This window comes from Momordica charantia (assembly GCF_013281855.1).
Source record: "Momordica charantia cultivar OHB3-1 chromosome 9 unlocalized genomic scaffold, Mcharantia_2.0 BLBB01000009.1, whole genome shotgun sequence".
In the NCBI taxonomy this organism is placed as follows: Eukaryota; Viridiplantae; Streptophyta; class Magnoliopsida; order Cucurbitales; family Cucurbitaceae; genus Momordica; species Momordica charantia.
In genome coordinates, this window is record NW_028275167.1 from 26693886 (window position 1) to 26710605 (window position 16720).

A 16720-nucleotide genomic window follows, 5' to 3' on the forward strand; every position below is an offset into this window, starting at 1 on the left:
TGGATAATTCACAATTATCATTCCAAATTTAATGATGTATGAATCTTCCATCTCCCACTGGTTGAACTGAGAAAAAAAATTTGAAAATCAAAAGTTAAATAAAAAAAAATTTATGTCAAATATAGACAAGATAAGGTAGGAGTATAACTATTTAACTATTCCTATATATATATTTTTCCTAGGGAAAAAAATAACTATTTAGCTATCGTGTCATCATTTATCTCACTAAAATTAGTAAATTGAAAAAAATTAAAACTTATTAAACCTTCGGTTAATAACATGCACTGAAACACCAATCATACGTCTTCGTATATTATAGATATAATGTCAATCTTAATGAGTAGAGAAGGTATTCAACATGGCTAATATTTTTTTATATTTAATAGATATGTGAATTTAAAAGATTTAAAAATTACTATTTAAAAATTATAATAAATTTAACATGTGAATTTAAAATATTTGATTCTCACATCTGCAATTTGTTAACTAAAAAGACAAAAAAAACATGTTCATTACAGGTATAGATTTGGTCTATTTTAATTATTTATTTTTTTGCAAAGGTATTTTAATTATTTCAAACGTTATATTTTAGTGGTTAAAACTAATTTAAATTACTGAGATGGTATAATTTATACCCACAATTGTCTAATAAACAAAATAATAATAATAACTGTACTAAAAAAAACAAATAATAATAATAACAACAAATAAAGACAAAGAAGGCAGGAAAACGGTAAAAACTAACAAATGGTTTTTATTCCTAATTATTCAATTGATAGCTGTTATCCAATAATTAACTAAAACAATAATTCATGAATAATTTAGAAAGACTTAAAATAAGAGACATCTAATCATTGCCTTATAACACAAAAAGCAATTTCAAAATTTACAAGAAAGAATAATGTATATACGACCAATAATTAAGTAAGGAAAAAGTATGGTCAAATATTAATTTGTAATAAAATTATTTCAATTTTTATTATTATTTGCAATTTATTATATTTTGATTCACAATACTTAGAAACTATATATTTTAGCCATAACTATTTTAGTACTTGTTGGTTGTTATTATACTTTTATGAGTCAAAACGAGCATAATTCAATAGTAATTAACACATATATCTGGTCAAGAAGTCGTGAGTTTCAAGGTTAATGCATTATTTAGATTTAGACTATGTCGTGAGATACATAGTAAAATTTTGTAGAACGTATACATGTAGCGATATTGATGTCATATTAATATTCATATGGTTCAATATCAAAATCAATTAGTAAGGAGACGAGTAGATATGTCTGGTAAATCATTGTAAGGTCCATTTTATTTTAAATATTAAGTATGATGTGGTCGAATTATTTCTGGTTCAACCAATCCACGTCATTTTTTTTACCCCATTTCAGACGAACTTTGAATTAAGTCTCGGAAATTTAGAGACTAGATTTACATCAATTTTATATTTATAATTTATAAATTTGTTGGTTTTTTTTTAATAAACAATTATTAGACCAACATCCTTATTTATTTTATTTAATTTTTTTTTTTGACATCCCAACATCCTTATTCGTGAGCAGTCATTTCAGTGCTTTCTAATCCTCTGGGGACACGACCGCCAGCTCATAAAAGTTCAGGGGGCAATTTCGTCAAAAGGTAAAATCTCCTCCGACACAAAAAAGAAAACAAAAAAGAAAAAGAATTTCCCCCAAAACTTCAAAATTTCGATTGGGCATGAAAAATTGAATGCGAATCAAATTCAAATTCAATAATAAATTTTTCTTTTTTTTTTCTTCTGTGAAGCAAAGCAAGGCAAAAAAGCTGCTCCATCTCTACACGCTTTGGATTTTCTTTTCCATTTTTCTGTTCAACTTTCTCGCAATCCAAACACATCTTGCCTGCCATCGCCCTGATTTTTCTCCTCCACAACCCTACATGCGGTTTCTAGGTCTGCCTGAACCCTCATTGGAAGCGATCTCTTTACTCAAACAACTCTTTCAGCTGCCTGCATCGGATTTCCGCGCTCGCGCTGTCTGAATTGTTTGAGCCTCCCACTAGATTTTCGTTTAATTACTTCTCGGAAACTCGATCTTGCCTCCAATTTTCCCCAACAATTACTCCTGTCGCTTTGTTGAAGAGGTAAGCGGATGAGTTTTAGATTAATGCATTAGTATTCACCCTTCCTGGATTGCTCAGGAAACAAAGGAAATGAGTATTGGTTGATGTTTATGTTTATGTTTATGTTCATGTTTAGTTTGGGCAGACTGGTAATTTTTGGTTGAGCTCGATTTCAATTCAATGTTTTCACTTTCCAAATTCGACACCACCTTTATTGGGATTTTTCTTCAGCTACCAATGGGTGGATTGGACAAAAAGATCTATTGAAGAAGCAGCTCTAGCTCTAATCGGTAGTAAGCACACAGATCGAGGAGTCTCAATTTCGGAGTTTTTGGGTTAAATCAGAGTCATTGTATCTGTACAGTTGATTCGAATCAACTTTCTTTCTTTCTGGGTTAGCTTGGGATATTTTTAAAATGAGATTTCCTTTGGTGTTGAACTTGTCAATGGTGGCCGACTAACAAGGATCAGTTAATCTGCATCTTAATCTTAGAGCATGGTCCCCGCCATTTAGTTCGTCAGATGAGTCGTTCGCGTGGGACCTTACTTGTTTGATTAGACTCTTTTTTTTTCCCTTTTCTTTTTGGTTGAAAAGTAACCTTTTTAATCGCAATGTTGTTACCTATGCCACCTGCCAATGCTCAGTCTGCCATTATGCATAAATTTTCAGGAATATGTCTCGGAAATCTCAGGCGATGATTTCATTACAATCGATTAAATCCATGCCAGTTAATTCCCGGTTTATGATTCCACAAACTTTGGAAGAGTCTGATGACCGGAATGTGAAAAACATGGAAGCTAGTTCGTTAGTTGATGGTGTGAATGGTGCTTCTGGAGATGATGCCGTCACTCGACTTCAATACAGTATTAACAATATTGATGAGCTGAATGAGGATTCACCATATAATTGCAATATTGAAACAGTTGAAGAAAGACCCACCTTGGATGATGGAGAAGATGGTTTTATGCCTTTACCTTCACCTTCAATCTCAGCTTCGCATAGTGAACGCAGGTGGGATGACACATCGTCCTACACGACAAGGAAGGTATTTTGGGTCATATATTGACACTTTGAATTTCAAATCTATTATAATCAGAGGATACTGGTAGCTGAGATTTTATTTTTAGTTCACCATTACTGGAAAGATATATTATAATTCCTACCTACTTAATCTCATTATAATCATGGTCATTATGGTTTCATCCTGAGTTATATTTCATTCTTTCCCTTATTCTAGTACTTTTTTCCCCTTTCCTCGTTTAATTTATTATATAAAAAGGATGCATAATAGTCGATTTTCATTTGAGTTGTTTGGCTCACGATCGTTATAAACTTGGGTTTATGAAGTCTGGAGGTTGAGTAGTTTAAATGTTTGTATTATGTGTTTGCATTCTGGAAATGAATAAGTTACATTTGGTTTGTAGAGTCATTTTATTTGAGACTTCGTTCCTGCTTGCAATTTAGCAGTTCATGCGTAATTAACTTCTGTTTTCTTCATGCATCTCATCTAACTTACATTTTCATTCTGATTCTGACATGTTATTTCATAAACTCACAGTGGGTATGTTAAAAACAATCTCCCACTTGCATATATGATCTTGTATACGGCGTTCTTCATTTTCTCTAAGCTATTTTGAACCAACAAGTTTCTCAGTTGATCATAATCTTGTGAACCGATATTTTATTTAGTTGGCTACTCCTATTCAAATATCCAGTGTTTGATTTAAAGTCCATTTGCTCAACTTTTCTATTTCAGACAGTTCAATCTTGGTTTAAACTTCCAAATGGGAACTGGGATCTTGTAAAGATATTGTCAACTCCAGGGACGGAGTCAGTAGTTTCACTGTCTGATGGAAAGGTAACAGAACTGAAATTTTAAGAAATTTTAGCTGTTTGGAGCTTATTGAAATTTGATTGCCTATACTGGGTGAATGGTTGCAGGTGTTGAAGGTGAAAGCTGAAAGTTTGATTCCTGCAAATCCAGATATCCTTGATGGTGTTGATGATCTTATGCAACTTAGCTATTTAAACGAGCCGTCAGTACTATATGATCTTGAGTACAGATATAATCAAGATATCATATATGTGAGTGTCAGAAAATGTGTTATATGGTTAGTCGAGGGTCTGCTTAAAATCTTTCTAATGTAATGGCTTGGGTATGATTTTTGAAACTTCAGACAAAAGCAGGGCCTGTTCTGGTTGCTATCAACCCTTTTAAGAAAGTCGATTTGTACGGAAGTGATTACATTGAAGCATACAAGCGCAAAACAGTACAGAGCCCACACGTTTATGCCATTACAGATACAGCCATAAGGGAAATGATTCGAGGTTTCCTGACGCCCTTAATATTGCATTCGATCAAATTTATGCTTAGGCTGTTATTTTGTCTACTTCTAACTGAGTTTTTCTTTTCCCTTCTTCTTCTTTCATTTCAGATGAAGTAAACCAATCAATTATAATAAGGTAATGCTGGTGCATGTTTTCCACTTCTGCACATTCCTTTTTTTCCCCTCTAATTCCTTTCTATTCTCTCCAAGTTTTAGTTATTTACTCAAGCATATAAGCATAGCATTCATCTCAAAGAGCAAAGAAATTTCTTTTAAATATTCTTTGAGCAGTAGGTTATAGTCTCTCTGGGGACTTATTCCAATGGATTCAGTTTCTATCGTAGTAATATCTTCAGTCTTTACAATCTAAATCATTCAGCTATTCAGATAGATTATGCAACACAATATATAACCAACCATGTGGTATGTCTCTTAGAGCTAATACTTTGTATTGATGTTTTCCATATGACCATTCGTTTGTATCATGAAAATAACATGCGGGTGGTGTAAATAGCATAAAGGTGATTTCATATTCTCCTTATATTTCATGTCATTTTAATGCCTTGATATTCAGTGGTGAAAGTGGAGCTGGAAAAACTGAAACAGCAAAGATAGCAATGCAATATTTGGCTGCCCTTGGAGGTGGAAGTGGAATAGAATACGAGATATTAAAGACCAATCCTATCTTAGAAGCTTTTGGAAATGCAAAAACATTGAGAAATGATAACTCAAGCCGCTTCGTAAGCTTCTATATCATGTTGTTGATTTCATATAGATCTTTACATGAAAGTGGCTATATACTTGCAATTTTAGGTTCAGCCTTTTTGAAGTTTCATTTAACATTTGCAGGGAAAATTGATTGAAATCCATTTTAGTGAAACTGGAAAAATATCCGGTGCAACTATTCAAACTTGTAAGCTTTATGTATTTAGGACTCTGCATTAATTTTCAATGGATATTTTATTTGAGATGGTAAATCTGACTTTGTTTTTGAATTGTGCTGCTCTTGATAAATTATGGACAGTTTTGCTTGAAAAGGTAAATCTATTTGTCCACCCTTTAATGTGCCTGCTCTGATTCATTTTTAACAAATTACTCAGAGTGATTTATTTCTCCAACAGTCGAGAGTTGTCCAATGCATGGAGGGAGAGAGGTCATACCACATCTTTTATCAGCTTTGTAGTGGGGCTCCACCTGCTCTTAAAGGTAACTTCTCTCTTCCAATTTGCAGATATTTTTACGCATTCTTTTTGTCTTTTCAAATTTATATGGTTTTCCCACCCCAAGAATGGCCTAGTGGCTGAGGCTTGAATGCCAGGATGGTATTGGCTTGGATATTGGTCCCAAGTATGAAATATTTAGTAGAAAGTTTAATAAATTTAAATCTTTTGATGTTTCCTATCCTAGAGTTGGATGCCAGAGTGGTAGTTTTTCAAAATTAGAATTAAAATTATATTTTTTTCTTATTTTTTTACACGAATTATATGCAAAACATTCTAGCAAAAGAAAAATTACTTAAATTATAATTTAGTTAAGTGCATGTACTTGTTCTCCCCTTGCTACAGTCTCACATTTCTGATATTCGCTCCGGTAAATGGTTGCACAGAAGATATAATTTTTATTCCGTGGCTGAAAATTTCTTGCATAAGGAAAAAGTAGTTAGGTTCTCTTGTCCTTATGTTGAACTCTTGAAGTTCTTTAATCTATTTGAAACTATAAATTGCCTTTTTGGATATGCTTTATGAATTGATAAAAAATACCACCAAGGGTATTATAGCTTGCTGTATGGGTTTTAATGAACTTACCAAAAATTTTTTTGGACTAGATACGACTAGATTATTTTGATAGCAAAATAGTACAACTACAAACTATGTTGTTTGCTTAGTAGGCTATTTGTTCTAAATAACATTCTATCCGGTTTAAAAATGAGTTTGAGATGATTTTGAAGTGGCACTTGTGCACTTCTTTTATAAGCCAAAAGAACACAAATAAAGTGCTTTCTTTAAAAGCATTTAAGCGTTTTAGAATTTTCAAAAGTCACTATTCTAAAAGTTATTCCAAATTCTCCCCAAGTACAGACTTGTATCCCAAATTTCAGCTAGATATCTTGTTCTCATTTTCTAAGGCATCATCTCATCTAAGTTTAACTTAGGTTTAACTTTGGTGTGCAGAGAGGCTAAACTTGAGAAGTGCTGAAGAGTACAAATATCTCAATCAGAGCAGTTGTTTTTCAATAACTAGAGTTAATGATGCTGAAGAGTTTCGTGTAGTCACGGTAACTTTTTTCAATTTTTGATTGTATCCATCAGTCCTGACCAACTATCATTGGATCCGTTCTACTAAGTCTTTATCTGTTTGAAGTAGAAATTTTACTGTGAATGTGCTTGTCATTACTTCTCAGGAAGCATTAGATGTCGTCCATATCAGCAAAGAAGATCAGCACAGTGTTTTTGCAATGCTTGCTGCTGTGCTATGGCTGGGAAATGTTTCCTTTAGTGTGATTGAAAATGAGAATCATGTCGAGGTGGTGGACGATGAAGGTAATAATTTCCAATAGTGAACTATCTCTGTACTTTGTAGCATGGTTTTGAGCATGCTAGTAAACTTTCTTCATCCTCTGTGCTAACTCATATTCATATGTGAGACTACCCGAGATCTAAATTATCATAAAACTAATATTGGTGCTAGTAATAATGACAAAGGGATGCTTTTGTAGCTTATGAATAACTGTGTGGTATAACCTATAAAGGAGTTTAACTAGGTATCACATGACCCAAAATGAACAAATGATAAGCCAAGATCATAATTTTCCAGAATGATAAATTGATAATGCAATTTTGGTGGTTTTCATTCTGTCTCATGTTTGTAGGAAGGCGAATTTCATTATCGTTCTATCTTTATAATTAAAAAAGGGGGATAAAAATTGTGGTTAATATCATGGAGTGCAAAGAGATAACCATTCTACATAAATGTAAATTGATAGTTTCATAAAGAGTCATTCTCATCCTTGGGATCAATTTATAGAACTACATCTATGACTTTCTTTATTCTACGTTTCTTCCATTTTAGTGATTTACGAGATCATTCTTCTACTTGTAATTACAGTTTTTACTTGCATGATATAATGTAAGTAACTACGTAGTTGGCTTCTTTTTAATTATTCACGTTCTGTTGTACCTTATATCTTGAGCTTTATGCTCTTTTATCGTATTACCATTTTCAGGTTTACAGACAGTTGCTAAACTGATTGAGTGTGAGGTTGAGGAGCTTAAGCTAGCTTTATCAACTCGAAAAATGAGAGTTGGTAATGACAGCATTGTTCAAAAGCTTACTTTGTCTCAGGCAAGAAACTTCTCCATGAAAACCTATTAATTTATATTGTGTAGTGTACATAGCATAGATAAGTAAGGGGGAAACTGATTCTTCTCAGTAAAGTACAATCTTAGGCACCTCCAAGTTATGAGTCAATAATGATTATTTATAATAACAGTTTTAGTTTAATTAGAACTACAAATTTAAAGTAGAAATTTGCTGTTAAATTCCTTTTTGTTCAAAGATTTTTGTCAACTGATAGCAAAATTTTTTAGATGCATATAATATGACTATGAGTGATTTTGGTGGAAAGGTTATGCTGAAAAGTTGTAGTGGAATTAATTATACAATGGGCTTCTGTCATATGAGACCTATAGTGGTGGTGCCTCATATCTTGGCTATACTATTCGGCACAATTTTGTTGAGGTCCATACACACTGAGGGTTGTGCAATTTATAACATAACTAGTGCTTGTTTTCCTTTTTTTTGGTTTCATTGGTGTGCACTCAGCACTGCATTTGAATTTATACTTTGTCAGTCTTGCATTGTTATACATTTCTATCATCACATGTGGTTTAGGGACCAAAATAGAGTTTTAACCTTACTTAATATTATGAACTTAAGTAGAACATATAGTCGTTCCTTTATCTGACTGATTATGGAATACCGCATTTGATTTGATCTTTGTGAAAGCTCCCGCATCAGATTACATTTTTTTATTTCTTTTCATTTGCAGGCAGTTGACACTAGAGATGCTTTGGCAAAGTCAATTTATGCTTGTTTGTTTGACTGGCTGGTGGAACAAATTAACAAATCTCTTGCTGTAGGCAAACGACGCACTGGCAGATCCATCAGCATTCTTGATATCTATGGTTTTGAATCATTTGATGTATGCCTCATTTATGCTTTTAATTTTTCTCTCTACTTGATGTGCGCGTGTCTGGATCTTTCTTCTAATATTTTTTCCCTATCTATTCCTTGCTTTTGTAGAGGAATAGTTTTGAGCAGTTCTGTATTAACTATGCAAACGAGAGACTACAGCAGCATTTTAATCGTCATTTATTTAAGCTAGAGCAGGAGGTAACTGTTCAATTATTATACTCTAATTAAGTAGAAATGATCTCAATTGGTTAGGTTTAATTGAAATGTAACGACTTATTCACCTCTCTCTTGTTCCTAATTCAGAAAATATTGAGGTCAATATGTGTCAAGTTATGATGAATGAGTAGCTATTATCTGAATGTACTGTTTTGGTGTAATTTGGGAATATAATTTGGGAGAAATGTCATAGCTTTTATCTACTTGTCCTTCACCAAAATTGTTTGCACAAGATTTCTTAAAATGACCTAATGATGGCAATGGAACACAAAAATAAAGCTCATGGAATTATGAACCCTTGCCGGGGAACAGGTCATAACAATATCAAAATGTAAACTGTAACATGTGTAGTTCTGAACTTTTATCTACTTGTCCTTCACCAAAATTGTGTGAGGTATCAATCCTCACAAGCTGTTTGATTCCTTAGCAAAGAGCCCGTAGGCAATACAAAACAACACAAGAGCCCTTAGGCAATGAAAACCGACCCACCAATCCGAGAGGGTGAGTAATCTCTCCAACCTACTACAAAAGCTGCAAAAGCACCGAAAACTAGAATGATTCCTTCCCCCCTACATTCCGTAGCCTTATAGACAACGGCCCCACTCGTACCATCTTCTCTCTCTTGGCCGTTATGGCCATCTACAATTACCCCTTTGCCCTTCCTATTATATGTCTTTATGATTTGTGGTCTAACAAATTGTTTGCACAAAATTTCTTAAAATGACCTAATGATGGCAATGGAACAAAAAAATAAAGCTTACTGAATCATGGAATTGTGAATCCTTGCCGGGGAACAGGTCATAACAATATCAAAATGTAAACTGTAAGTCTGTAACATGTGTAGTTCTGAACTTTGGGTAACGGATCAGAGTTTTAGTACGTCATGTCCAGTGTCAAAGTGCCTATGTTGGCTAATAGAAAGGGAAAAAGGAACTATAGCAAGATTTTTGTCTCATTTTTTACTTCCTATTGGACAAGCTTATTCTTATGCTGTACATTGAAGTTTACAATATATTTCAGGAATATATTCAAGATGGCATTGACTGGGCAAAAGTTGATTTTGACGACAACCAAGATTGTCTCAGTCTGTTTGAAAAGGTATTGAGTTTTTAATTTGTTAAAACTTGATTCTTTCTGCTACCATCTCTTGGTCTTTTTAGTATTTATGGTTATTTTCTCTTCATATTCTGATCTTTCTAATAACTTGTAAGTTGTATGTCGCCAAATTTTGATCACCTTTTGGCTGATATACTTTATCATGAGTTCACTGATTTTAGTTTGCTGTCTCAGAACATAGCTACTTTAAATCAGCATATTATGTGTGATTGTAAGAGCAATTCCATGCCACTTATGTGTCATCTATTTTTCTATTTCCCTTGTGGCCTTTCATACATAAAAAAGAAACTTATATGCCATCTAGGCCCTGGTTCATTGTCAGATGAAGTCATAAACTGAAGTGTCCTAAATATTCTATGTAACTGTTGAAGTTGCTAATGTCTGATATAGTCCATCTGAGTAGTAGCCTAACAAGCGATGATGTCATTCTGTGTTATTAGTTTGGACTTTTCTAAATTAGTGATGCTCTATTTGAAAAATTGTACGTCATGCTTTCCTAAGCATTTTTGTAATTTCTACGCAGAAACCTTTGGGATTGTTGTCCCTGTTAGACGAGGAGTCTACTTTTCCAAACGGCACAGATCTGACCTTTGCTAACAAGCTTAAGCAGCATTTGGGTCCTAATTCTTCTTTTAGAGGAGAACGCGGGAAAGCCTTCACTGTCCATCATTATGCAGGAGAGGTATTTACCTGTCATCGATGGATAATAATTATTTATCTTATACTCTTATTTTCTGTACAACAAATATGAGATGTGAGATTGAACCTCCAATTTCTAGGGAAGAAGCAAGGTGCCTTTAACCGCTGAGCTAAAGCTCATGTGGGCATTTATCTTATACTCCCGTGGTAGTTAACTTATGATCTATTTTATTATTTATGCAAACTTCCACTACTTAGTACAGAGAGAGGGATGGTTGCCATCATAATGGTGCTTGACTTGATTCCAATGTGGGCATTTATCTTATACTCCTGTGGTAGTTAACTTATGATCTATTTTATTATTTATGCAAACTTCCACTACTTAGTACAGAGAGAGGGATGGTTGCCATCATAATGGTGCTTGACTTGATTCCAATGTGGGCATTTATCTTATACTCCTGTGGTAGTTAACTTATGATCTATTTTATTATTTATGCAAACTTCCACTACTTAGTACAGAGAGAGGGATTATTTTATTATTCAACGATAAATCCCTCCCATTTGACAGACTTTTTGAAAATATAGTCTTTTTAGTCATTACTTGGTGTAAATGCTCTCCATTGTGGACTTTTATAATTTCATACATCAATGAAATTGTTTCTTTCACAAAAAACAAAAAGTACAGAGAGAGGGATGGTTGTGATCACAATGGTGCCTGACTTGATTCCATTAACCAGTCTCTAATTTTTTCTTGCTGTCAGTGATGGTTTTATTGTGTGAAGATGTTAAAATTGACAAAATATCGTGGAAAATATCATTACCTAGTGCGAAAAATTTATGTCGAGTTGTTGGTAGTCATTGGTGAAATTTCTTTTTCCTCGTTCATTTTACCTGACTATTTGATAGTTGCACTTGGGTCTTCATTCAGGTCACATATGACACAACTAGTTTTCTGGAGAAAAACAGGGACTTGCTACATTTAGATTCTATTCAACTCCTATCCTCATGCTCATGCCATCTCCCTCGGATATTTGCATCCAACATGCTAAATCAATCAGAAAAGTCCATTGGTGGCACTTTACATAAATCTGGTGGTGCAGAATCCCAAAAACTAAGTGTTGCAAAAAAGTTCAAGGTATACTGCTTCATAATTAACTTATCATTCAATATCTTAGTGTTCTTGATATTTCCTGAACTTGTTCTTATTTTGATATTTCATCATGTTCAATATCTATAAGACATTGTTACTCTTAAGAGTGTGTTCAAAATTACGTGAATGATTGATTCAGGAAAAATATAAAACAGTAGCTGAAAATGGAGTGGGGGATGAAAACATAATCTTGTTTGCTTTCTTCACATGTTTGTCTGATTCTTAAAACTCGTTGCCAGATGCTCTTGAGGCAGTTATAAATATGACAGACATCTCAAAATGGTCATCTGTTTGTTTAAATTGAGTTTAGAAACAGTAAATTTCAAGACAGTAGGATGCAGAGTCTTTGAATTTGAGCTTTTCTCAGGACACGGTAGATACATGAACGAGGGTCTCTTGGAGTTTTATCATATTTAGGCACTGATTTGTCATCTGCCGAATTTCTTGCTTTTAATTAATAGATTTGAGTCTTGTTCAGGGTCAATTATTCCAATTGATGCTCCGTCTTGAAAATACAACACCTCATTTCATCCGTTGCATCAAGCCCAACAACCTTCAGTCTCCCAGCTTGTATGACCAAGGACTTGTATTACTACAGTTAAGATGTTGTGGGGTCCTAGAAGTGGTGCGAATATCACGAGCTGGTTTTCCTACCCGGATGTCACATCAGAAATTTGCTAGAAGGTACACCTGGTTATTGCTTACACCATTATGCGTTTTAAAATTTTCAATTCTAACATCTTTTGATGTAATAACTTGTGCATGCTCTTCTATTCTGGTGCGGGACATCAGGTATGGTTTCCTCCTTCAAGAAAGCATCATATCGCAGGATCCACTAAGTGTCTCAGTCGCAATTCTTCATCAGTTCGATATATTGCCTGAAATGTACCAAGTTGGCTATACAAAATTGTTCTTTCGAACTGGACAGGTAAAATATTTGTGTTTTTTATGAATACTGATTGCTGTATGCATTGAGGGCTATTTGGGTTTTAAAGATTTTAAACTGTTCACCGCACGGTTCACAGCTAGGAACAACAACCCATACCATCTTCCAGAAAGGAAAGTTAATTGAAGAGTTGATATATCCTTTCACGTACGAAAATATTTCTTTTCCTAATTGCAAACCGCCTACATGGTGGGCACTGATAAGAACTACTCAGAAGAAAACAACATTAAAAAAGTGCAATAAAAGTGCACTTAAGAGTATTTTATTTTATAAATGTAGACAATAATCAATCATTTTTATTTCCTCATGAGAGAGAACTTAAGTATGCCATGAAGATCAGAAATGTCTAATAGTTCTGCCTTCATTAGCAAATTTGATGATTATTAGATCACGTTGACTTGATATGTTACTTATGTTGTGCACTTTGTTACTTTCCTCTGGTTTTAATTGGATTGTAAATTAATTGTCAAAAAGAAACTTAATGTACCAGTTAGGAAGTCAAAATTATCTAACTTATTATCTATAATTTTTTATAGTCACTGAATTTGATTTTTTGGAATTGTAATTTTTATTTTATTAAGCGTAACTTCCATATCTTCACATGAAATATTGACTGGTCAAGTAATCAAAATTTTATAAAAATATTCGGTGGCAGATTGGAGTGCTCGAAGATACAAGAAACCGTACCCTCCATGGGATTTTATGCGTTCAAAGCTGCTATAGAGGGCACCTGGCTCGACGCCACCTCAAAAAGCTGAAGAGAGGGATTTCCATTCTTCAGTCATGTATTAACCTTCCTCGTCGACATTGAACCAACCACTTTCTAGTTCTTAGGATAAAGAGTTTGAACTAATCTGATTTCTTATGCAGTTGCACGTGGGGAAAAAACCCGAAAAGAATATGCAATCTTGATAAGAAGGCATAGGGCTGCTATTTCTATTCAGAAGTATGTGAAAGCCAGAGTTGCTAAAAAACGTTTGGAGAAAGTTTGTGATGCATCACTTCTGATACAATCAGGTAAAATAAACTATTCTCATACTGTAGGACCTGATTTTTGCGCTTTTTTACTGGATGTCACTAATTAATGATTTCACAAAGAATTAACAAACAAGAGTCAAGAGTTCAGATTTAAGAGAGTTTGATATTTTTAAATATGTTAAATCACCGATCAATTCCTTAAGTAAATTTAATTATTTATAATATATCTAACATTTCTCCTCACTTGTGGGTTTGGAGATATGCACAAACCCCAACGAGTGGAAATCAATATTAAATGAGGATTAAATGATAAGAGGTTCAAACGCAGGATCTCCTACCATAATACCATTCTAAATATGTTAAATCACCAATCAATCCAAAAGCATAAGCTGATAGGTTAGGGTAAATTTAATCATTTATTAGGATATCTAACCGATATAAAACAGTGTTCAATTATCCAATATAACTTTAGTATGCATTCCCACTCTGTCCCCTTGAATTTAATAACAAATTTTCTTCTTCTTTTTCCTCTCTTTGGAGGATAGATTGTGGTACTCGTTCGAGTACTGACATGGATGTGTAAAACAAGCAGAGTTGACTAAACAATATATATTAACTGGATAAGGCTAAACAGTCCGGACGTTCTTATAAGAAATGATGCATTTACAGATCTATAGAGACTAGTAAAATAAGCTGTGAAAATTAGACTAGCTTCTAACTGGAATGTGGATTGTCCTGCCAAGCCTTGTTTAGATTCCCCTGCTGTATTTTTGTTTTTCATGAGTTCTGATTACATTTACTGATTTGGTCTTATGTTCGCGACCTTTCAGTTATTCGTGGCTGGTTGGTCAGAAGATGCTCAGGAGATATAGGATTAATGTCTGGTGGGCAGAAGGTACACATTCAGTATATTGATCTTTGTTTTCTTAATTTTTAGTTTTTAATGTTCACTTTCTGATCATCATTATTCTTTCAAGTTTCTGGTTGCCTTAATCTTTCATATTTGGTTCAATACTGGTTCCACTTCAACTTCATATGATTTTTGACTGATAATCGATGCAATCCCGTTGGTTCGGGCTTGGGGTCTCTTGTTCATACCGGTATAGAGGTCTCAAGTTCGAACCTTCAGGTGAGCTTAATATCAAAAACTTTTGATGTCTCCTGGATCCGGACCTTGGGGTATGCGCGGGTGCCCCGAGTATAGGGGAGTAAAGCTCCAACTCCCAGTTATAAAAAAAAAAAAATGTTGTCTCTGTATAAATCACATATCGTATAAAAAAATTAATGTAGTACTGGATCTTACATCAATAATTCATCTGCTTGTCTAATATGGATGCTCAAAATCTTAAATTTCTAACAGGCAAATGGGTCAGATGAGGTGCTTGTCAAGTCATCTTTCGTCACAGAATTACAACGCCGTGTTCTGAGGGCCGAGGCAGCTTTGAGAGACAAAGAAGAAGAGAACGACATCCTCCATCAACGTCTCCAACAGTATGAGAACCGTTGGTCAGAGTACGAGCTAAAAATGAAGTCAATGGAAGAGGTATGGCAGAGACAAATGAGATCACTGCAATCTAGCCTCTCCATTGCAAAGAAAAGCTTAGCAGTCGATGATTCGGAGAGAAATTCTGATGCATCAGTCAATGCAAGCGACGACAGAGCATACAGTTGGGAAGTGGGCAGCAACAACACAGCTAACGAAAGCAATGGAGTAAGACCAATGAATGCAGGCCTCAGTGTCATTAGCCGGTTGGCTGAGGAATTCGAACAAAGAAGTCAAGTCTTCGGCGACGATGCCAAGTTCTTGGTAGAGGTAAAATCGGGTCAAGTCGAGGCGAGTCTCGACCCCGATAGGGAACTCAGAAGGTTGAAGCAGATGTTCGAAGCATGGAAGAAAGATTACGGGGGCAGGCTGCGCGAAACGAAAGTGATTTTGAACAAGCTTGGGAGTGAAGGTGCCATGGACAAGGTGAAAAAGAAATGGTGGGGAAGGAGGAACAGCACAAGATATAGTTAAAAACTGAAAGCAAGTTATAGTAGAAAAGAAATCACACTGTTTCCTCTGAGAGGTTGGTTACTTTTGGGGAACTTGTAAATGATGGGTTTTCCAATTCATTCACTGGGTGAATCAGAAAAAAGAAAAAAGGAAAAAGGAAAAAAAAAAAAGGCTTCCTCAAGTACAAATTGGAGATATGAATAGAAATATGTTCTGTTGTTCTAATAGCTATTCACATTGCTCTTGCAAACCTTATAGTTGGAAGGAGGAACTGCTGCAAGAGTTTTGTTCTAATTTTTCATTACAATTTTTTTTTGGGGGCTGCAAGTGATTTTGTGCCAGTGGAGCCCACTATCTCTAATATGTATATTTTCTTTTCCTACTTAACAATCTCTTCATAATAGATATTGAGGCCAAAAAAAAGAAAAAGAAAAAAAGAATTGTGTTCCTCTGAACTTCATTCTCTACCAAACTCCTCTGTGGTGTACTGTTTTCCATTCTTAGTTTACAAATTTAAAATTTGATCTCAAAACCTTGAATTACTTTTTTTATTTTTTAGAAGTTAAATTAGTTTTGATGATGCTAAAGATTGATTTCTTCTGTCCATAGTCATTGATTAAGACATATATCTTCGATTAAAAGGTAGTACGTTTGAATTTCTGTCTCTATTTATTGAATTGTTTTTTTTTAATAGTTCATTTTTGTTCCTAAGACATATTTTGATTGTAAATTTGCTATGACCATCAATAATTGGACCTTAATTTTATTGTCATTTACTCCAACAAAAGACAAGATATTAAAACCACTGACATTTAGAGAGGTAAGTAATGTCTTGATTAGTTGATCCATGCTCATGTTAGTAGGATGATTCACTTCTAATCTAGCATAGGATCATTGTAAATTTTGATAATTTTAATTTATAGGATTGTTGTAAATTTTGATAATTTTAATTTCTTCAATCCAATTACTTGGTTGGAGTCATTTCATTAGCTATCAAATTATACATATTTTGTAGAGCCATCACAAGGAAAAAAGTATATGTTTGGGTCC

General features: G+C 34.2%; 1 protein-coding gene across 1 annotated transcript; it reads left to right on the forward strand.

Annotated features, from left to right (window-relative positions):
- The first annotated feature begins 1727 nt into the window (after nt 1-1727).
- On the forward strand, nt 1728-16125 carry LOC111010049 (myosin-1). Its single transcript, XM_022283321.2, has 24 exons — nt 1728-2128; nt 2778-3153; nt 3865-3966; nt 4050-4193; nt 4286-4436; nt 4544-4571; nt 5010-5175; nt 5285-5348; nt 5460-5473; nt 5557-5641; nt 6607-6710; nt 6837-6975; nt 7659-7777; nt 8484-8636; nt 8738-8827; nt 9866-9943; nt 10485-10643; nt 11529-11735; nt 12229-12434; nt 12543-12678; nt 13352-13481; nt 13567-13713; nt 14505-14569; nt 15035-16125. Exons 2-24 carry the CDS (start codon nt 2782-2784, stop codon nt 15689-15691), a joined length of 3516 nt encoding a protein of 1171 aa, XP_022139013.1. The 5' UTR covers nt 1728-2128; nt 2778-2781; the 3' UTR covers nt 15692-16125.
- The last annotated feature ends 595 nt before the right edge of the window (nt 16126-16720 follow it).